Genomic DNA, 23916 nt, shown 5'->3' on the forward strand with positions numbered 1-23916 from the left:
AATATGTTCATTCAGCATTTATATGCCTAATAAGGTGATCACCACAATAAGTCTAGTAACCACCCAACACCCTACAACGTTATTTTTATATTATTGACTCTATTCCCTATGTTTTACATTATAGTCTGTGACTTACTGATTTTATAACTGGAAATTTGTACCTTTTAATCCCCTTCATGTTTCTCACTCTTCACCCCACCCCCTTCCGCTCAGCAACTATCAGTCTGTTCTCTGTCTATGAGACTGTTTTTGTTTTGTTTGTTTATTTTTTGGATTCCACATATTAATGAGATCATATAGTATTTCTCTTTCTCTGTCTGAATTCACTTAATACTCCATTCATGTTGTTTCAGATGGTAAGATTTCATTCTTTTTTATGGCTGAGTAATATTCCATTGTGTGTGTGTCTGTGTATACCACATCTTCTTTATCTGTTCATCTATCAGTGGCCACTGAGGTTGCTTCCATATCTTGGCTATTTTAAATAATGCTGCAATGAACAGGGTGTGCATGTATTTTTGAATTAGTTTTTTTATTTTTGATAGATAGCCAGAAGTGGAATTGCTGGGTCACATGGCAGTCCTATGTGAGGAACCTCCATACTGTTTCCCATAGTGGTTGCAACAATCTGCATTCCCACCAACAGTGCCTGAGGGTTTCCTTTTCTCTACATTCTCAACAACACTTTTTTTTTTTTTTAATAGCCAACCTGACAGGTGTGAGGTGATTTCATTGGGATTTGATTTGCATTTCCTGATGATTAGGGATGTTGAGCATCTTTTCATGTGTCTGTTGGCCATCTGTATATCTTCTTTGGGAAAATGTCTATTCAGGTCCTCTGTCTAATTTTAAAACAGAGTTTTTTAAAAATGTTGACTTATATGAGGTTATTATATATTTTGGATATTAAACCCTTGTTGCATGTATCAAAATTGCAAATGTATTCTGCCATTTAGTGGGTTGCCTTTTAATTTCGTTGATAGTTTCCTTTCCTTTGCAAAATCTCTTTAGTTTAATGCAGTTTGATTTGTTTATTGTTGGTTTCATTGCCCTTGCTTGGGGAGACATACACAGAAAATTATTACTAAGATTGATATCAAAGAATTTACTACTTATGTTTTATTCTAGGAGTTTTATGGTGTCTTATCTTGCATTTAAGTCTTTAATCCATTTTGCGTTTATTTTTTAAAATACTGTAAGAAAATGGTCTACTTTCATGTTTTTGCATGTAGCTGTCCAGTTTTCTCCACACCATTTATTGAATAGACTGTATTTTCCCCATTGTATGTTCTTGCCTCCTTTGTTATAGATTAATTGACCATGTGGGAGTGGGTTCATTTCTGAGCTATTTATCTTGTTCCATTGATTTATGTGTCTACTTTTTTGCCAGTATCAGACTGTTTTGATGACTATAGCTTTGTAGTATAAAATCAGTGAGTATGACACCTTCAACTTTGTTCTTCTTTTTCAAGATTGCTTTAGCTATTTGAGGTCTTTTGTATTCCATATAAATTTTAAGATTATTTGTTCTAGTTCTGTGAAAAATGCTATTGGTATTTTGATAGGGATTGCATTGACCCTATGAATGCTTTGTGGGCAGTTCAGACATTTAACAATACTGTAAGCATGGTGTACCTTTTCATTTATTTGTGTTCCCAGTTTCTTTCTTCAATATCTTATAGTTTCCAGTCTTTCACCTCCTTGGTTAAATTTATTCCTGTGTATTTTATTATTTTTGATGCAATTGTAAATGAGATTTTTTTCCTTGATTGCTCTTCCCAATGGTTTGTTATCCTATATAATAAAGAGGTAATATGCAAATTGACTCTCACACCCTCGTGTAACAAGATGGCCACCCCCACTTCTCACAAGATGGCCACCACAAGATGGCAACCCCCATGTCATCACAAGATGGCTGCCCTCATGTCATCACAAGATGGCCACCCCCATCATCACAAGATGGCCTCCACAATATGGCCACCCACACGTTGTCACAAGATGGTTGCCCCCATGTTGTCACAAGATGGCCACTCCCACGTCATTACCTGATGGCCGGCAGGGGAGGGCAGTTGGTGGGAACCAGGCCTGCAGAGAAGGGAAGTTGGGGGTGATCCCTACGGGATCAGGCCTAAACCGGCAGTCAGACATCCCCTGAGGGGGTCCCAGTTTAGAAAGGGTACAGGCTGGGCTGAGGGACACCCCTCCCCCCCAGTGCACAAATTTTGTGCACCAGGCCTCTAGTTAGTGTATAAAAATATAACTGATTTCTTTTTTAAAAATATGTTTTTATTGATTTTAGAGAGAGAAGAAGGATAGAGAGATATAAATACAGATGAGAGAGAAACATCGATCGGCTGCCTCCTATATTCCCCGCCCCCCCATTGGAATTGAACCAGTGACCTCTTGGTTCTTGGGTCAATGCTCTATCACTGACCCACACTGGCCAGGCCACAACTGATTTCTTTTCTTAAAAAAAAAAATACTTTTATTGATTTCAGGGAGAGGGAGAGAGAGATAGAAACATAAATGATGAGAAAGAATCATTGATCAGCTGCCTCCTACACAGCCTACACTGGGGATTGAGCCCACAACCCCAGCATGTGCCTATGACCTGAATTGAACCCAGGACCCTTCAGCCCTTCAGTCCACAGGCTGATGCTCTATCCACTGAGCCAAACTGGCTAGGGCCACAACTGAGTTCTTATATTAATTTTGTGTTCGACAGCTTTGCTGAATTCATTTTTTAGTTTTCATAGTTTTTGGTGGAGTTTTTTTTGGGGGGGTTTCTATATATAGTATTATGTCATCTGCAAATAGTGACAGTATAATTATTTGTAGTAATCTCTTATGATTCCTTGTATTTCCGTGGTGTCAGTTGAAACTTTCCCACTTTATTTCCCATTTTATTTTTTTGAGTCCTTTCTCTTTTTTTCTTTATGATTCTGGCTAAAAGTTTATCAATTTTTTTTTTCTTTTCAAAATAACCAGCTCTAGTTTCATTGATCTAGTTTCTATTGTTTTCTAAAGACTGTATTACATTTATTTCCGCTCTGATCTTTATTATATCTTTCTTTCTAATAACTTTTGGCTTTGTTTTTCCTTTCTTTTCTAGTTGCCTTAGGTGTAAGGTTACATTTGTTATTTGAGATTTTTCTTATTTTTTGAGGTCGGACTGTATCACTATGAACTTCAATCTTAGAACTGTTTTTGCTGTGTCCCATAGATTTTAGAATGTTGTGTTTTCACTTTCATTTGTCTTAAGATATTTTTCTTTTTCTTTGATTTCTTTGTTAACCCATTAATCATTTAGTAGCATATTGTTTAGCTCCATGTGTTTGTGCTTTTTCATTTTTTCTTATAATTGGTTCCTAGTTTCATACCATTGTGGTCTGAGAAGACACTTGATATTATTTTATTCTTTATTTTTATTTTTATTTTTTTAAAAATATATTTTATTGATTTTTTATAGAGAGGAAGGGAGAAGGAGAGGGATAGAGAGCTAGAAACATCGATGAGAGAGAAACATCGATCAGCTGCCTCCTGTACACCCCCTACTGGGGATGTGCCCGCAACCAAGGTACATGCCCTTGACTGGAATCGAACCTGGGACCTTTCAGTCCGCAGGCCGACGCTCTATCCACTGAGCCAAACCAGTTAGGGCGATATTATTTTATTCTTAAACTAGTGACCTGGTGCATGGATTCATGCACATTGAAAGGAAATTAATTAGAAGGTGGCTGGTGGGGTGGCACTGGGTGAAACCGGCTGGACACACCCTGGAGCCAACCTCCCACCATTCCTCCCTGGCGTCTGTGGAGTGAGCGGGGTCCCTCCGGCAGGTGGGGCCCTCCACCTGGCCTGTGGGGATTGGGCCAAAACTGGCTCTCCGATATCCCCCATGGGGTCCCGGAGTGCCAGAGGGCACTTTGCAAAGTTGCTATCGTACGGGGTGTGGAACACGAACTCAAACGTGCAGTAAACCAGATTTGGGGCCGACAGTGCCCCAGCAACAACATAACCCATGGCCGAAGGTGGAATCATGAGGCCCCATGAGGAATTGGGGTCCCTCCTCTCTCATTTTGGGGTGCATCACCCAAGAACCACCACTGCCGTCACTGCAGCTCGGCAGCTCCTGTGTTGAGTGTCTGCTCCCGGTAGTCAGTGTGCATCATAGAGACTGGTTGGACAGTAGGAGGGACACTTAACATATTAGCCTTTTATATATATAGATTAATTGAGAATTGTCTGTGGCCTAATGTGGTCTATCTTGGAGAATGTTCCTGTGCTTCTTGGACTTGGATGCCTATTTTATTTGCCAGGTTAGGGAAGTTTTTGTTTCTGTCCTTTTCCCTCTCTTCTCCTGGGACTCTATAATGCCAATGGTAGAATGCCTAATTTTGTCTCAGAGGTCCCTCACACTCTCCTCATTTTTAAAATGTATTTATTTTTGGTTTTCCAATTCGGTGATTTCCACTATTTTGTCTACCATGTCACTGACCTGTTCTTTTGCCTCATATTTGCTATTGATGTTCTCTAGTATATTTTTCTTTAATTATTGTATTATTTAGTTCTGATGTTTTTATCTTTGTTGAAGTTATTCCTTTCTTTATCCACTCATCTCCCAAGTTTGGTGAGCACTCTTATGACCATTACTTTGAACTTTTTATTTGGTTGGTTGCCTGTCTTCACTACATTTAGTTCTTTTCTTAGGGTTTTGTCTTGTTTTCTAATTTGGAAGAAATTTTGTGTCTCCTCATTTGGCCTAAGACTCTGTTTCTGTGTATTAGGTATGTCTCACAGTATTGGAAGAGTGACCTTATGTATAAGGTGTCCGTGGGGCAAGTAGCGCAACTCCTTGGTCACCAGGGCCCGGTTTTCCAGGGCATCCCCTGTGTGGGCTGTGTATGCTCTTGTTGTGCTTGGGCTGCAACTGTTGAGGGCACTGTGTTCGGTGGGTTGGTCTGCAGCTCATTTGTCTGATGGCCTGGCTTGCTGAGGGGTAGTGGGGGGTTGGGCTAGCCTCTGGCCTGGCCTGCTGCCACTGTTGCTGGTGTACAGAGCAGCCTCCAGGGTGGATGGCTGAGGCCTTGTCACTACTATTGTGGGTACATTAGTGCGCAGGGTATGGCCCCTCAACCCCACTTTGGGGATGTTCCCAGCCATCTCCAGGAGGTGGGGACAGAGCCCCCACTTTCAAGGCCACCTGGGCTGCCACTGAGTTCTAGGGCGGGGAGCAGAGTGCTGTTTTGGAAGGTGGTTGGCTGGGTAGGTCCTCAGGGGAATGCTGGGTGGAATGGTCAGCATAATGGAGAGTGTCAGGCAGGCTGGAGAGCAGAGAGCAAACAAAACAAACAAGGAGAGAAAGCCACTCACTATTGCCTCCTTTCCCAGAGAGAGTCCACCAAATAACTCCAGCGGTCACCCTAAAATTAGTCAATATATCTCTCATGAATGACCCCTGTGCTTTGATTCAGAATGAGTGACTTGTGCACAGACTGGGAGGGAGGGTGCTCACTTTCCCAGAGCCCTCAGTTTCTGGAACACAATCCTTGCTGGTTCTTACAACCAGATGTTAGGGGATCTTCTTCCTGGAGCAGGTCCCCACGCTGGAGAGCCTGAGGTGGGTCAGATACCTCACTCCTCCAGGCAACCTCCAGGTTGTGATATCCCTCCCACTGTGGAATGCCTCTCTGCTGACCCCTTACCCATCTCTATGTGGCTTTTTCTCTATATTCTCGGTTGTAGAGAATCTGTTCTGCAGTTAGTTTTGATGTGTTGGTGGAAGGAGGTGAGCCCAAGATCTTCCTGCTCTGTCATCTTGCCCTCACCTCCCTCCTCTGACATTGTTATATACAGCCTATATAATAAAAGCCCAGTGACCATTACAACAGAATGACCAGAACGACCAGTTGACCAGTCACTATGATGCGCACTGACCACCAGGGGCCAGATGCTCAATGCAGGAGCGGGGGAGGGAGGCACAGTGAGGCCTGGAGGCACATGCTATGGACCAGGGATCCCAGGAACCACAAGCCCAGAGCTTGCTTTCCAATAAAAAAAATAAATAGGAAAAAAAAAGCAGCTGATTTCGCCACACTGGGAAGAACGACTCCAGGAGGGAAAGGCCTCCCCAGGCTCCACCCAGCCTGGCTGGTGCACCACGGGCTTGTGGGGACTCACTGGTGACATGCAGGAAGTGCAGCCCCTCTGACTCCAAAGCTGGTCGCACCGACAGCTGCTCCCTGTCCAGCTCCATGGTGAACGCAGCGCTGCAGGGCCGCCTCAGCTCCGACTTCCAGCTTCTGGCTTCCTGCCCATCCCTTCGTATACTATGTGTGCTTGGGGTCGTGGCTTCAGCCTCCCTAGCCAGTAGCACTGCAGCACAGCCAGAAAGCAGCAGGACACAGCCACCAGGGCTGGCCGGGCATTGATTTGGCCACTGACTGACGTCCATGTGCAGTTACACTGTGTGTTTACATTTGTAGGGAAGCAGGGCAGCCCACTCCTGCCACCCGCCTCACCTTCTAGGCTAAGAAAGGCCCACTGATCTCCGTGTTTCTCCTCCCGTCCAGAATCAAAACCTCTTGGAGATGAATGATCCCAGCGATGTCCCCAATATACACTCGGTGTCACTGTCACAGACATTCCCAGTCATTACAGCCCATTCCTTAGCCTGCAGTGGCCTGCTCCACCCACTACCACTCCTCACCTGTCACCCCCTGAGGACCACCTTATGTTACCCTATCTGAAATGTGAGCATGATCTCAAATGCCTGCTGTCAATAGCTCCCTTGCCCTACCTTTCTTCCTCTAAAAACCTTGCATTTTAAGATATATATATATATTTGATTGATTTCAGACATGGAAATAGAGATAGAAGTATCAATGATGATAGAGAATCATTGATTTGCTGCCTCCTGGGATTGAAACCTCTCCTGGCCTCTCCCCCACCCCTCCCCTGGTCAGCAGGCCCCCAGTGGTGGCACGGCACTGAGGGAAGGAGCGGGGAGAGGGGGAACCATGGGGTGGTGGGGTGCTAAGGGCAGTATTGGCGTTTGGCGTCTGTTCCTTCTGCATCCGGCCCGGTGACCATCGCCTCCTCTCCTGACTCTGCCAGGGCCTTCGGGCTCTGATCGGCCTGGCCCTGATCACCCACCAGGCCTAGGGACCCCACCTGTTCACGATTTCTTACACCGGGCCTCTAGTTTGCATGTAAAATTGCACCAAAATAAAAAGTTGCAAAGATTCTTAGGCAGCATAGGAAGTTGGAAAATGTAGCCATGGCATCATTCTTGTTCTTGGTGGTGTCCTTTCCTCATAACAGCCCTGGGTCTGTTTTTCTCCCCCATTACCTACCAGGTCAGCATCAAGTCAAACAGGGGACCTGTGAGGTGGTTGCTGTGCACAGGTGCTGTAACAAAAACCACATAGAAGAGCGATCACAAACAGTCAAGTGTTCATGCTTCCCGGGACAGGTTGCCGGCACCACTCGGGCTCAGCCTTCCTGTGTTGAAGGTAAGACCTTTCTGGTCTGTTTATCTAATATTGCAGGAAGGGCCTACAACTACCAAGAATCTCCCAACTTTACTGTCCTTGTAATGCAAAGAAAACTAGGTTTATTCTAGGTCAGTGTTACCTCAAAAGTGAACATAAATATAACACCACAAATTTCATAATTGGTAATGTAGGTTAGTAATGATGTCTCTTAAGAGGTACCAGTGGGGAGTTCCATTACTGGACAGTCAGGAAGATGTGCTTTGATTTCTTCTGACCCACTATCCCATCTGCTTCCTTAGACACTCTTCTTCCTGCTCTCAAACTCTGGACTCAGCCTGGTTTTCTCACCTTATGTTAATGTTATAGGCAAATATTTTCTTAATTTCTAGTTTATTATTATTTTAACAAACATTATAAAGCATCTTCTTTGGTGCAACTTCTCAGAGAACAATTTGGGATTGTGTATTACTCATTTGTTGTCTCCAAACCCTAGCAGAATACTATGCCTAGCAGAGTGAATGATTCCTTTTGATGTCCCACCTTTTCCCAGGAGATACCTTGTTAGAAACATGAGTTCCCAGGAGAACAGCTATGAGCTTAAGTCTTGTAGAGTTTCTCTACAGTGGCATGAAACCTCCCAGAAAATGAACTCTTCCAGTCTTATCTGATGCACATGTAAAGGTTGGCAATTAAAGCACATATGCACCCACACACAGACACACACGCACACAGGCACATGCCCACACACACGGACACATGCACACAAACATATTCTTTTTAAAAAAATATATTTTATTGATTTTTTAGAGAGGAAGGGAGAAGGATAGAGAGTTAGAAACATTGATGAGAGAGAAATATCGATAAGCTGCCTTTTGCACACCCCCTAATGGGGATGTGCCCGCAACCAAGGTACATGCCCTTGACTGGAATCGAACCTGGGACCCTTCAGTTCACAGATTGACTCTCTATCCACTGAGCCAAACAGGTTAGGGCCATATTCTTAACTGCAGATCTATTGCACAATCGAAAATAATAGCTGACTTCCTCACCTCTATCCTCCAGGCACATCTTTATGGGCTGTTTGCTCACCAGTGGTGTTGTATCAGTGTAATCTCAGTTACTCTAAAGCTGGAGAGGGAACATGGAAAATTTCCCTTCTACGTTTCCTTGTCAGAAACCCTGAGAGCCAAATGTGTTGCCAAATTTAGGAGTCGTTGGATTTTTATGAAGGTAACATAGTGCATATACCATCTATTACATAACAAACCCTCTCTCTTCTCCAGTTGCACCCCATAATCACAGATATTAATATTTCTACAGTGAGGTGTATGGATAGTCATGCAGAATTGGGCAGGTAGGATGAAGAGCTTCATGCTAATTCAAGTCAGGTTTTGCTGCCATCTTACAGAAATCCTTTTCATTTTCAGAGCTTTTTGGATTTGGAGATTATAGGTAAAGGATTGTGTACCTGTAAACAAAGGTAAAGATCTTTAACACTAAAAATGCATTTAAAAGAAATTTGCTAAATTCCTATATCCCCAACTGGGACAGTGTATTATGTATTTCCTTCATCAACTGAAGCCAAGTCAGAGCCATTCTGTCTCCTTGCTCTCTCAGGTCAGTCCACTTTTCTCCACCCCACTGTCACCCCCACAGTCTAAGGGGCAGCACCACATCCTGCCGAGCTTACTACCCCCCGGGTTCCATTCCCCACCCTGTAGCAAGAAAGATGCTTCTAAAAAACAGAACTGATCATGTCACTGTTATTCTTGAAACCACAGTTTGGTGACTTCCAGCTGTTTGAAGAATAAAATCTATCTTTGGCTACTAAGTCTTATATATCTAAATCATGTTTTATAATAATCCAAGTATTTTTATTTTATGCTCACTTGAGGATATGTTTATTGATTTTAGAGAGATAGGAAGTGGGGGAGAGAGAGTGAGAGAGAAACATCGATGTGAAAGAGCAACGTGGATCTATTGCCTCATGTACACACCCCAGCAGGGTATTGAACCTACAACCTAGGTCTTGCTCTAACCGGGAATCGAACCCAACTCCTCTTGGTATATGGGCAATGCTCCAATTAATGGAGCCACCTGGCCAGTGCAATACTCAAAGTGTTGGTACCTGGAAAATAGGAATGGCATAGCAATTACTATTAGCATATTTCTCTTAGTAAAGGGAACATTAATACCTTACCCTAAACGAGCTTGTTTTATATTTGGGCAAAATGCCCTTTGGCCACCACCCTAATGCTACATTTATCTGTTTGGACAATATATTTTTCTGTATATATGTGTGTTTAAGATAGATTTGTGGAAAATGTGGCAGATTTTTATATGAATGTGTTGTACACAAATGGTATCACATTGGATACTTCTTAATCCAACCTGCTTTAGTCAATGGATAGGCCATAATGTATACAGCCGTTCTTATACTGAAGGGATGTTTTGGTTGTGTCTGTGGCAAATCAGCAGTCTCACGGGCTCACTGCCTGATTTCCCTAATGTCATATGGTCAGGAGGTGATGGGGACCGATTTATTGGGTGTCTGAGCTGAGTGTGTGCAGCAGAACCTTCTGTGATGATGCATGTGTTCTCCTTTGCATCTCTGCACCCACATGTCATGATTCGGGTGTGTCCAGGACGATTGGTAGTGACTAATCACATGTGGCCACTGATTATTTGAAGTGTGACTAATTCGAACTGAGCATTTGAAATAGGACTAGTACCAATTTAAATGGAAACTTTTGACTAGATGTGCCTAGTGCAGGGTAAGTTTTATGTAAATATATAACCTCAGAGCAACATTTGTGGCCAGAGAACACCCAAACTCTGAAAGATGGGTTGTGATTTTGTCTGTGTATTTGTGTTCCCTGCACCTGACATTGCCTGGCAAACAGTTGGTGCTCAATAAATGTTTACTGGATCAAAGTCACTGAGGAGGTAGGAAGTTGTAGTTCAGGCTTTAGTTAGGATATATTTCTTTTTTTAAAAAATATTTTTAATTGTTTGAAGTATTACAAATAGTAGTACATATGTCTCCTTTTTTTTCCCCCCCATTGATCTCCCCCTGGCCTCCCCTTCCCCTCAGTACATGCCTTTACCTGCCCGCCTCCCCCCCCGCCCCCCCCCCCCCTGCACCAGTGTCTTGTATCCATTGGTTATGCTTATATGCATGCATACAAGTCCTTCGGTTGATCTCTTACAGCCCCCCTCCACCAACCTCCTCTGCCTTCCCGCTGTAGTTTGACAGTTTGTTCAATGCTTCTTTGCCTCTGTATCTATTTTTCCCCCATTTCTTTCCTTTAAAAAATCTTGCCTCTGCAGACTAGAAATAAACATAATAACAAAAAATGTTTGAGTCCCAATTTCAATGTCCAACAGTTCTGATTCCCCGTTTCAATGTCAAACAGTTCCTTATGTGTACATGTCAGCAATGATATCTGGATGGTGGGCACATGGTGGCAATGCAGGTCTGACCCTCTCTGGTTTGGTCCTAAGCAACCTGCTGAGTAGCACAGCTGCTGACTGCTAGTGTGGCAAGGCGTCGTCAGCTTCTTCCATCTCTGGACTGTTTCTCCTCTTGTCTTCGTGGTTGGAGCAGACCTGTCAATTCCTCTCTGTTGCAGGAATCCACATGGTCTTGGAGTTGTTTTCTGAAAATATACAAACATATTCTCGACCAAAAGTTAATAAAGGAATCTTTTCTATATAATTGATTTGGGATCCTTTTTATTTTTGCCCAAACGATTTTCCTTTGTCTTATTTAGACACCATGTGTGTTTTTCATGGGTGTCTTGCTGTTAGCATTACAAATGAAAATTAATTTTGTAAAGTAAAAATTTTCTAGATGTAATTTACTTATAGAATATTTTTTCTTACATGATATTACCCTACTATCCCCCCTTTTTTGATTAATGGAGGCTTTTGTAAATTTTATAATGCAGTCTTGATAACTTTAAATTTTAATTTTTCGCACAAAAATATGACTGCTTTAGTTTCATTGCATGTTCAGGAATTTTACCATGAGATGAACTACCAATAGAAATGTTAGTTACTACTTAGGAATAGCTTTTTGTCCAGTACAATTAAATTTTCTTGAATATTCACTTATTTCAATTAGCCTATTTAAATTAATCTGAAAACTTGATTATTATTTTACTGTCAAATTTAATACTCTACCAACAATCTTAGTTTACCCTGTAAATATTAGTGGAAAGGATTATTTGCATTCTTGAGTAGGCCCTGAGCATTCCTGGTGCTAGGCTGGATTTAGATATAGGGCAGCTGCTGTCTGCCAAGTCTCTCTCTGTTACCTGGGTCCCAATCTGAGCTGGGCCAAGTCACTGTCTGTCACCTGTGTCACAATCTGAGCTGGCCTTGGGAAGCAAAGCAGCCATGGGGGCAGGAGACCTCCCTCAGACGGGGTGAGAGTTCAGGCCCCTGTAAGGTTGGGGGGGGGGGTGAGGGTCTGTGCCCCACCTCTGTTGATCCCCAAGTTCTCTCCTGATGGCCCCTCTGCAACTGTGCCCGTCTTAGGTTGTTCCTTCCCTGAGGAATCTTACCCGTCTCTGGCTAACCAGTCATCCTCCGGGGCCAAGCAGGGTGATGTGAGGTTCAGTTCTGTCTCCTTGGTAGCCTATGCCCCCGTGGCCTCCACGCCCAGCACCTGCCTTGGGATCCCCTGGCCTGCTGGCGGGGCCCCAGCACTGATCACATATCTCGGGGAACTCAGGTTTCTTCTCCAGGGAGGGCCCAGCTCACACGATTGAGCGAGAGACAGATCCATGGTACCAACCACCATGAGGCTTCAAGCTCAGCATGAACAGAAAGCTCAGGCAACAGCTGAGGGCAACTGGATTGTGAGAAGAGGGTCCCTCTTGGCACAAAAGGCAAGAGGGGCCACTATAGAATGCTCAAATGCCTTCCCAGTGCCTTAATTCCTTCTGAAAGGGATTAAATCCTTTCATGTCCTTTTTTTTTAAATTGCTGCCAAACATTCAAAGAATTAGTTTGTAAGTTTGTTTGGGATAATTGTACAATATGCTGTTGTAAAATATCTAAAATTATAATGACATTGTAGAATAATATCATGTAAGGATATTCTTTGCTCTAGGCCATGGCAATTCAATTTCAAACTGGCTGTCAATTTCTTTTTGTAACTTTATATAAACTTTGTCAGGGAGGCAAAAACACAAATTACTTACTTCAGTTCAAGAGGCCAAATATATTGACTTTCAATTACAATCCTTACGACTTTGGAAGGAAACTTCTCTTTGTTTCCTTCCAAAATAATTTTTGGGCTACAGAGAGTTTCATTTAAAAATCTTTGTCACATGAAACAATTTCTCTTAAGGTTATGGCGACCACTAGTATGGATTAGATTTAATATTTTATTTTAATTTAATTTTATTTTTTTATAATTTTTTAAAATTTTTTTAAAATTGTTATTTTTTACATATGTGTCCTTATTCCCCCATAACCTCCCACCCCCCACTTATGCCCCACCCCCTTGTTGTCTGTGTCCATTGATTAGGCTCATATGCATGCACACAAGTTCCTTGGTTGATTTCTCCCCCCCCCCCCCACCCTCCCCTACCTTCCCTGAGGTATGACGTGCTGTTCGACGTTTCTCAGTCTCTGGATCTGTTCTTGTTCATCAGTCTATGCTGTTCATTATATTTCACAAATGAGTGAGATCATGTGATATTTATCTTTCTCTGCCTGGCTTATTTCACTTAACATAATACTCTCCATTTGTTTTCACATCCCCCTAATCTTCTAGTCCTTATCTGAATATATTTCCATTAGGGCTTTTTAGTTTTACCTGCTTAATCTTTATCCCATAATAATTATGCAGTATCATGCTGCTAATTGGCTTGTGGAAAGACCTGGTCTCTGCTGATAGGTTCCTCTTCTCTTATTTGTCAAAAGAATAGAGAGTTCCTCTGATCTTATTTGTCAATAAGAATAGAGAGGATCTGAAATATAAAATTCATTTCAATTTACATTTAAATTAAAACAAAGGTGAGAGCATGTTGGAGCAGGCACTAATTAATGTTGGCATAGAAAGTAGAACAGCCTCATGCATTTTTATTAATCTACACCTCATTTTTTTCATTGCCTTTACATAAAATTATAGCTTTTATAAGTTAAACAGGGAGAACAATTAGCTGCCCCCCCACCATCAAGCTTTTTTGTTATAATGAATTTATGAATCTCCCTGAATTATTGAAATGTGTCTTTAATACACATTTGGGATTTGGGAGAAGGTCTGGGAATTACTTGATTGAGGCTATGCTTACTTGGGTCCTGAAGCAGACAACTGTTCAGTTGGCCAGCATTTTCCCCTTTGAATCTTCTCCTGGCACACACAGGCTGTTCAGTGGTGGGAACTGCATTCTACACATTTATCAAAATACAACTCTACAGGGATCATGCTGAGTGGTTGTATGATAAAATGAGATAAACGAGTAGTACAATAAAGCTTAATTTATTTTTTCAAAGGGAATGCTTTCTAAACAGTGACTCTAAAAAGATTAATAAGACAGGCTTAAGAATGGGAGGCAGTTACTTTGTAAACTTTTTTCTTTTTAAAAAAATATTTTTATTGATTTCAGAGAGGAAGGGAGAGGGAGAGATAGAAACATCAATGATGAGAGAGAATCATTGATTGGCTGCCTCTTGCATGCCCCCTACTGGGGATCATGCCTGCAACCCGGGCATGTGCCCTTGACTATTATCGAACCTGGGACCCTTCAGTCCGCAGGCCGATGCTCTATCCACTGAGCAAAACCAGCCAGGGCAACTTTTTTCTTTCTTTGATGGTACCTGAATTTTTCTCAGATGTCGCAACTCGCTTACTTTGGGATGAGGGTTACTGTTCGCACTGGAGGCGATGTCTGTAGCTCCGACTGTGTGAGATCCAGGTCTGTCTTACAGCTATGATTTCCCAGGGGTTTCTCATTGCGTGTGGTTTCTCTGGCACCTATGGTGAAGCAGGGTTCTGGGCTTTCTCCAGTCATCAGGTGAATGCCAGCAAGGTGTACTTTGCAAAAGCACTTTGTGAGCTGGACGAATGTGTCTTGCATGTGTGAGTTCATTCATCAACTTTTTTTTAAAAATAAATCTTTATTCAGATTATTACAATTGTTTCTCCTTTCTCCCCCCATAGCTCCCCTCCACCCGGTTCCCACCCCACCTTCTGCCCTTACCTCCCCCCACTGTCCTCATCCATAGGTGTATGATTTTTGTCCAGTCTCTTCATGAACCCCCCCATACCCCTTTCCCCCTGAGAGTTATCAGTCCACTCCCTTTCTATGCCCCTGATTCTATTATATTCACCAGATTATTCTGTTCCTCAGGTTTTTAATTCACTTGATTTTTAGGTTCACTTGTTGATAGATATGTATTTGTTGTTCATAATTTTTCTCTTTACTTTTTTCTTCTTCCTCTTCTTTAAGAATACCTTTCAGCATTTCATATAATACTGGTTTGGTGGTGATGAACTCCTTTAGCTTTTTCTTATCTGTGAAGCTCTTTATCTGACCTTCAATTCTGAATGATACCTTTGCTGGGTAGAGTAATCTTGGTTGTAGGTTCTTGCTATTCATCACATTGAAAATTTCTTGCCACTCCCGTCTGGCTTGCATAGTTTCTGTTGAGAAATCAGCTGACAGTCGTATGGGTGCTCCCTTGTAGGTAATGAACTGTTTTTCTCTTGCTGCTTTTAATATTCTCTCTTTGTCTTTTGCTCTTGGCATTTTAATTATGATGTGTCTTTGTGTGGTCCTCTTTGGATTCCTTTTGTTTGGGGTTCTGTGCGCTTCCTGGACTTGTAAGTCTACTTCTTTCACCAGGTGGGGGAAGTTTTTGGTCATTATTTCTTCAAATAGGTTTTCAGTATCTTGCTCTCTCTCTTCTTCTGGCACCCCCATAATTCTGATGTTGGTACGCTTGAAGTTGTCCCAGAGTCTTCTTACACTATCTTCAACTTTTTGGATTTTTTTTTTTTGCTTTTTGCTTTTTCGGTTGAGTGTTTTTGCTTCTTTGTATTTCAATTCTTTGACTTGATTTTTGTGTTCCTCTAGTCTGTTTTTGGGTCTCTGTATAATATTTTTTATTTCAGTCAGTGTATGTTTAATTTCTAGTTGGTCCTTTTTCATATCTTCGAGGGTCTCGTTATATTTATCGGCCTTTTCTAGGATATTCTTGAAAAGCCTTATAACCATGGTTTTGAATTCTATATCCAGTCGTTTGTTTTCCTCCGTTTCTTTCGTTTGTGATCTGTTTCTTTGATGCCGCATTTTCACTGCTTCCCTGAGTTGGTAGGGTAAATTTGTGTGCTAGGTTTCCTATATGGCCCAGTGGGTCGGCCTCCCCAGTTAACCTGAGGTGGACACTCTTGGTGCACCCCTTTGTGGACTGTGTGTACAGCCTTGTTGTAATTAAGTCTTGATTGTTGTTGGTATCACTGGGAGGAATTGACCTCCAGGCCAGTTGGCTGTAAGGATCAGCTGCGTCTATGCTGGGAGAAGTTCGGTGATGGAGACAGCCTTATAGGATTAGACTTGCCAAATTTCAATAGCCTCTGTGCTCGGCTTGGATGGGGTGGAGTCTCAGGGCAGAGCAGACAGTCTTGGCTTCCCGTCAGCCTTGCCCTTGCGCGCACGCGCAGACCTCTGCCTTCCCCGGCTCCCGAGTCTCCACCCGAGAGTCCAGACTCCCCCCACAAGAGCGTGGGTCCCCAGGGGCTCGCCTGGAACTGGGGTTCAGTGCAGTCAGAACTGGGGCCCAGTGCAGTCAGGAGCCTCCGACTCCCTTCCACTAGGGAAAGCCTATGGCAACCTCCGCAGCCTTTGTGCGCACTGGCATGCGCGCTCCTTCAGACCTCTGCCTTCCCGGCTCCCGAGTCTCCGCCTGAGAGTCCAGACTCCCCCCGTAAGAGTGTGGGTCCCCAGGGGCTCGCCCAGAACTGGGGTTCAGTGCAGTCAGAACTGGGGTTCAGTGCGGTCGGGGGCTTCCTTCCCCCTTCCGCCAGAGAAAGTCAGCCAGGCTCTCAGCTGCCCTTCCTCTCTGCGCGCAAAAAGACCCTTTGCAGTACCTCCAATTCTCTGTGAGCTTTTCTCTTTCCTTCTAGTTGTAGAATTTCTACTCAGCCAGCTTTCCTGTGGTTCTGGATGGTGTCCGTTCTGTCTTTTAGTTGTAGTTTTGAAATTGTTGTGCGAGGCAGCAGTTTAGGTGCTTACCTATGCCGCCAACTTGGTTTCTCCTCTCATTCATCAACTTTTAATTTAGCACCTTGGTGCCTGGCGTGTCCTAGATGCCAGGGAAGGATGGTAATTAGACTCAGGTCCTGCTTTCAAGGAGCCCACACTTTACTCAGAAGATGGACAATTAAATTCTAGTCAGTGAAGGGCTCTGGGCAGAGCAGAGAAGAGGAGCAGTGGTGAGACTTCACCAGGTCAGAGGGATCTGGGCAGCGCAGCCACGTGAAGCACATGAGAACTAGTGGGGCCACCTTGGGAGGTGGAAGAAGCACAGTCTGGCTTGGACATGGCAGGGGACAAGCCTGGAGGTGTAAACTGAGCTGTGGGTATTAGAGGCCTTAGATACAATCACATTTTAAAATTTAATTGCCACCTGCTGGGAATTTGTATTCTGGATTGGATGAAGCAGGGGGTGCCAATAAAAAAGGGTATGAAATGCTGTGAACAAAGTTCATTAAAACAGCCCAAGATTTATGAGATCGTAGGTTTCCAAGTGTTAGGCTTGTGGCATTGCCCACGGTGGGGGCATGGAGGAAGACCAGGGGCTGTGGGGCTTGGTGTCTACCATGGAGTAGGTGTCTTTTAACAAGCCCCAGTTTAATGAGGTCTGATGAACAGCTAAGCCTCTCATTTGGGCTGAGTATCCTATATAATAAAAGGCAAATATGCAAATCGAGCAAACGGAGGAATGACCGGTCACTATGATGTGCACTGACCACCAGGGGGCAGACACTCAACACAGGAGCTGCCCTTGGCTCATGGCTGGCAAGTGCAGCAGTGGTGGCAGGAGCCTCTCCCGCCTCTGTGGCAGTGCTAAGGATGTCCGACTGCCAGCTTAGGCCTGGGGAGCAGACCTAAGCCATCAGTCATACATCCCCTGAGAGCTCCTGGACTGCAAAAGGGTGCAGGCTGGGCTGAGGGACTCCCCTACATCCCTCCCCACCCCTGAGTACACGAATGTTGTGCACTGGACCTCTAGTATCTAATAACCACAAATAATGTTTCTCAACCAGGGTCGATATCCGACAATGTCTCGAGACACTTTGGGTTGTTACCCTGGGGTAGATGATACTACTGTCATTGGGGAGGTGGGGGCCAGGCAGGCTGCTCAACATCTAACAAGGCACAGTATAGACTCTTGCAATAAGGGATTATTGGCCCCAAATGTCAATAGTGCCAAGGTCAAGAAACCTTACTGTAGAGGTCCTCACTCCAGGGATATGTACTTGTGTGAGGGGGCACTTGGCTGAGGACAGACCTGATCACAAAGGGTCCGGCTCTGCATCCCACCATGCCCTCAGCACTCTGTGCACAGTGTGGAATGACAACACGGCTAGTGTGGAGCGGGAACAAGTAAGATTCCCGTAGCAACATTGTAGTGCTGTCACGACTGCGTTTGTGCTTGTTGCCTGTCAGGTCGGAATGGCTTTTTGTCTTAAAAAAAGAAAAGAAATACACATTGGCAGGGCTTGCCACTTAGCAATCCTAAAAATTAATAAATGTCTTAATTTTTTGAAGAAGATTGTGAGTGTCTTTAAATAACAATGGTGACAGCAAAATAGCTAAAGCAGAAACACAGAACCTCAGAGAATATTCTGGTGGCTACTTCCATTTTCCAGATGATATATAATCCGGGAAGATGTTTTCTGCATCTTCCTGTCCATGTGTCAGTGTGAAAATACATCTTTCTTTAGAAAAGCCTTAACTCTGTGTAAGTACAATTGAGCTAAGTCAACAAATGGGAGGCCAGACCTTGAGAAGTGAGCCTGTTCGCTGTTAGTCTTATTCAAAGGTGGGCTTATCTAAGTAGCTATATAAACACATATTGTAAGGTGTGTTTAATGGGATGATATTTGAGATAAGGAATAGAAAACAACCCAAACCCTCAATCTATTTGATCCATCAGAGAGCAAAGAAAATGCACCCGAAGCAAACTAGCTGATTGGACACATTCCTTTTTCCCCTGGAACATTTATAGAGAGTACCAGCCACTTCCGCAAAACCAGGGTTTCACTGTCTTTTTCTTCCTTTCTGCATAAAATTTGAAACTTATTACAGATTGGCATCTTTGTGGTTTCATAAGTAAGGAAGACATGAGGCTTTTTAAATAATCTAAAAAAATAGAAGTGGCAAGACATTCTCACTTAAACTATGTTATGGTATCAACAGAAAAAAAAAGTATGCCTCCTACAGATTTATTTCCTATGGGGACAGGCTCAGGTAAGGGGGCGGCACTCTACGGTCGTTTTAGTGGAACCCTACTCCCATCCCTCGCCTCAGCCTGGCCCTGCACAGTGTGCCCAGACCTTCAGCCCAGGCTGTTCACAATCACCTGCTCACCCACCCCCAGGGCACACTCTTGGTTGGTCCACACCTAGTTGTGAGCTCCTTAGTCAATCTTTAATTCATAAAGGAATGTGCTAATTCATAAAGGAATGTGCAGCTTTCATTTTGGTTCCTGTGGTGGCGCTTATGCCTGTCTTTTCTGAGAGAACATTTGCTCTGAGTCTTGCACATGAAGCTCCGTCGGGGAGCAGGCACCTGCTTGGGCACTGCCCTCCGTGCACCCTGCTAGAGGCAGGACAGGGCTTCTATAGTGGAAACACGTTCAGTCCAGGGCAGTTCGCTTTTTTGCGGAGGCTCCGTGAGTCTGTGTCTGGAAAGTCACTTCATGTTTTCCAATTAAATGAAAGAAAACTGTTGAATAATTTCACAAGCGCTTGATCGTATATACTTTTTTCGTTTATTTACTTAAATTCAATGTAAATCTTTAAACAAAATACTAGGAAAACAATATTCTTTTCTGTAGTTAAGAACTGGCATATTTTTTCTTTGATGAATGCCTGAATCAATCCATCATTTCTTCTCCTCCAGTGCCTTTGCTAGGGGCTGGTATGAGAGTGTTCTTGGTCTCCAATGAGTCAGTAGGAAGCACTGACATTTCTCTGCCATGAAGTGGAGGTAATGTGATGCACTTTGTTTCCTCTGCAAAGAATTGATTCCCAGATTCCTCACTGCACTCACCCCTTTTGGACTATAAAGTGCTCTGACAATGCTCTGCCTGCTGACCCTTCTAAGACTCACGCCTCACCTGTTCTTCTCTTTCACACTCCTTTCTGCCCGCATCCTTTCCTACTGCCCTGCCAGGCGGACTCTGCTTAGGCGCAGGTTTCCTGGCTCACTGCCCTGCCTTCCTCACACACTGTCTGTGGCTCCCTCCTGCTTGGAGAACCTGGTTTAATCTAAACCTGGCCTCGGAGCCCTTGGAGCTGGCTTTCTAGACCATCCTCCTCGGCTGAGTGCCCGGTGCGGCCTTGCTGACCCCTCCCTTCGGCCGCATGGTCTGCTGGCTTCCAGGGTGGCCACTCACTGTCCCACCGCTCCTCCTGCCCCACAGGACAGGTCACTGACCACGTGCTCATCAAGGCTTCTTCTGACTCGTCCACGTGGCTCTGATTCCTCTGAAGAGTATAGAGTCCCCTGCTGAGTGAAAGCCAGGGTCTAGGGAACAGTTTTAAAGATAAGATAAAGTATTTTAGATTCAGCTTTAACGCTGTATAAATATGACCAAGCTCTGTCAACATTTATGGAACTTCTCCAGTCCTGCGGATGGTATTTTAAGTTGAGGGTTGAGAACCATCTCTTACTTGTCTTTATATCCACTTGGGACCAACCCAGGGCATTCAGGAATAATGACTCAGTGGCAGCTCTATAAACTTGGCCAGACACTGGGGAGCACTTGTTAATTTAAGCTGTTGTAGAGTGTGGCATAGGAGACAGATGGGTGGAGAGAGAGCACCAGAATCTAATACCTCCTCTCTCATTTAACTCACGTACCGAAAGCTCTGGTGTCTATTCCTGGAATCTTCTGCATCCACTTCCTGTTTCTGAGGGTTGTTGGGACAATCAAAAGAGGAACAGTAGGTAAAAGTGCTTTGAAATGACAAAACTCCCATCTAGTTAGAAGAGTATTATGATATCTGGGGCTGAAAAGAATACATGTTCTCAGGTTCCCCCAATGTGTCCAGTGGCAGTCTCTCTCTCAGAAAAAATAACCCATGTAGCTATGTTCCTTCTCAGTGTTGGTGCCTTCTGATTTAACTAGCAAGTGGTTATCCCAGATCGTAAAACGGCCTTACTCATGTTATTGGTTTTGATGGGACTGATGGGATAGGAGCTCAGGATTTGGCCAGAATCAAGAATGGTGGCCACTTTTCTGCATCAGGGTAGACGCAGTGTCCGGCCTCTGCAGCTGATAATGAAAACGTGCTGTGCCCTCATCATGCTGCACTGGAGTCACTGGACAGAGGAGCCTGCATGTACTGGCTCGCTGGGTCATCTACTTTCAACCCTGATTCCACACTAGGGCTTGTTTCCCTAGAGATCCCTGGTGTGAGGGAGCAGCTGTACACAGGGTGGGCAAAGGGAAGCACACAGTTCATGTGGAAAATAATACAGTAATTAACAAATAGCAATACAAGAGTAAGCTCTGTTTCGTGTACTCACACCTTAGACCTGCTTTCGCCCACCTGTATTTCCAGGTTGGAGCATGGGTGCAGGGTCAGACTGCCTCCATTCAATGTTGCTTGACTCTCTTCAAACTATGTGACTTTGGACAAGTCAATATCTCTGGGCCTCAGTTTTCTCTTCTCTGTAGAATGCAAGAAGATAATTTTTAACTATAGAGGTACAGCTATGTTGAAATTAGAAAATGCAGGGAAGCCAATTAGCATGCCAGGCCCTCTAGAAAAGGATTTATAAAGATTTGCTTGAACTTGAATTTCAAACTTCTCAGGCAGTAGTAGTTTAAGTGAAATCCAGTGGGGGATGTTTTCTATTAGTGTTGCTGTTTCAACAAGAAAAACAGGGCTAAGATCCTCTCTATTTCTTCCCCCACCCTCCCAGCTTCCCGGCCCCAGCACCCTGTCCTGTACCAGCCTATTGGCTGGGATCACCCTTAAAAATCAGTCACGATCCTTTTGTCCTTTGATTCTGTGGGAATAACCAGCCAAGTTGATGGTACTTTCTTCACTTTTCTTCTTCTTCTTCTAAACCCAGAGAACTGGGGTGCTACTTTCTGCTCCATGGGCTTAAACCACAAATGCTTTTATTGGTTGACCCCTGCAGGCATGGTGAGGTAAAAGGAAATGAATTCACAGGTGAGCTGGCTAGTCTAGAATGTGGGCATTGAGGGGCTATTGGAGCCCCCCCGTGTTGCAGTGCTCAGTACCAGCTGGAAAGGATGAGATGAGCACCACGTGGGTTGGAAATGTTGACTGCTGTTAGTCTTTGCTATTGACAACAAAAACCATTAAACATAACTTTGCACCATCAACATACAACCTACCACCAAAGATGAGGACCACAGTAATAGCTAACGATTTCTGAGAACGTAAGGGACTGCCCCAAAGCCAGCCAAGACTCACATGGATTAGCTTTTTCCTCGACATCCTGTGGCGAGGTTCTATTTTTACCCCCATTTTACAGATGAAGAAAATGAGGTGGAGAGCAGTAAAATAATGAGTCCAATGTCACTTGTAAAAAGTGTCACAGCCAGATTCAGACAGAGGCGTGAGATCTCACTAACTCCACTGTGTCAGTGAGGTCAGTGTGCTCCTCTGTGATGAGCTTCATGTTGTCCACATTTGCAGGAAGAAGCAGTGCCACACGCATTATTTGGCCTTTGTTTTCCAGCTTCCATCGTGGTTCAGAAGTGGTGGTGCCACATGGATCCCTGTTTGGAAGGAGAGGATTGCAAAGTGCTGCCAGATGACTCAGGTTGGGCCTGTAGCAGTGGCAATAAAGTCAAAACTACAAAGGCAAGTATAGGCAAAGCAGCCGCATGGTGCAACCTCAGCACTATTAGCCATGGTCCCCCTTGGTGTTATCTGGCCACTGATTAGATTGGCAAACTTGCATGGGCAATGCCACCCCATCTGTGACTTTGGCCTTTCTGAAATGTCCTTTCCCCAGCATAACTCTTTATGTCAGACTAGAGGCCCAGTGCATGAAATTCATAGGGTCCCTAGACCTGGCCGGCAATCAGGGCCGATCGGGGCCTTCTGGCTGCTGGTGGGGGCTTCCCTTCCCCAGCTGCTGGCTGCTGGCTGGGGCCTTCCTTCATTCCATGCCGCCCCCTTGTGGTCAGCATACGTCATAGTGAGCGATTGAACTCCCAGTCTCCTGGTCGAACACCCGAGGGGACACTTTGCATATTAGCCTTTTATCTATATAGATTATATTGAACAGTGACTAGAATAAATAAGCTGATGTAATATTTTATATCCAGGGCAGTGGAAGGTCATGGAGTCATTGTTGGTGGAGGAAGGAGGTTAACACTCTCATAATTACTAGGGCTCCACCTCTAAGCCAATCCCAATCCACTTCCAACCTATGTAAACTCAGTGTGCTTGCTAAGCACACCTCACTTTAAAAGAATTCTATTGTCCTTTTCCCAGCGGCCCCTTTCAGCCATTTCCCTAACCCTTTCCTAAATAAAAATTTTGGAGTTACTGATGACCTAGGGTCATACATCCATCAATGATAATTTTTTTCCTTCATTTTATTTCTTGTAGACTAAGAAATGACATTTCAGAAGATTATACTTGTATTGATTTTTACATTTAAATATGAAACAAGACCATGAGCACAAGCCATGTTCCAGAAAAGAATGTTTCTAAGTAGCCTCTTGCCACAGCCATCCCTCTCTGTTTATGTGTAGCCAGGGAGGGCATTTGCAGGAAGCAAACCTTCAGGGGCATTTTGGCTGTGTGTGGGGGAGATGAGTTTGCTCTCACTAAATCCTCAACGGAAGTGACATTTCATTTGGCTCTTCAGAAAGTGGTAGAAACATAATACAGTTCCCTAAGCTATCATGATACTTAGCTACTTTTTTTTTTTTTTTGTTTAGTGATATGCCACCTGAGAATAATCTCAAAGTCGTAAAACTTTGTTTCCTTTATTAATCCAAGTCAGTGTGACTTGGACTGCATAAAACATTTTATGTCTTTTATGGATCTTATGCAGATGCAGTAACTCATTTGTGGAGCTGTGGCCAGCTTCTGTGCGGAGCGTGGCACCCACAGAAACTATTTCTGTTTCTTAAAATCAATGCTGACCTTACGCCACAGGTGAGACAGGGGTCCTGG

General features: G+C 43.9%; 1 protein-coding gene across 3 annotated transcripts in view; it reads left to right on the plus strand.

The window, feature by feature from the left end:
- TAFA4 (TAFA chemokine like family member 4) overlaps window positions 1–23916 on the plus strand; it is a 170938-nt gene that overhangs the window by 141751 nt on the left and 5271 nt on the right. For 2 of the 3 annotated variants that reach the window (XM_080673458.1, XM_080673459.1), the window contains exons 4-5: window positions 7359–7514; window positions 22463–22587. The exons of the other annotated variant lie outside the window; for it this stretch is intronic. In XM_080673458.1, the coding sequence (XP_080529584.1) occupies window positions 7359–7514; window positions 22463–22587 (281 nt within the window). The remainder of the gene's footprint in view (window positions 1–7358; window positions 7515–22462; window positions 22588–23916) is intronic. 3 annotated transcript variants of the gene reach the window in all.

Source organism: Plecotus auritus, assembly GCF_963455305.1.
Source record: "Plecotus auritus genome assembly, chromosome: 6".
NCBI classification, from domain to species: domain Eukaryota; kingdom Metazoa; phylum Chordata; class Mammalia; order Chiroptera; family Vespertilionidae; genus Plecotus; species Plecotus auritus.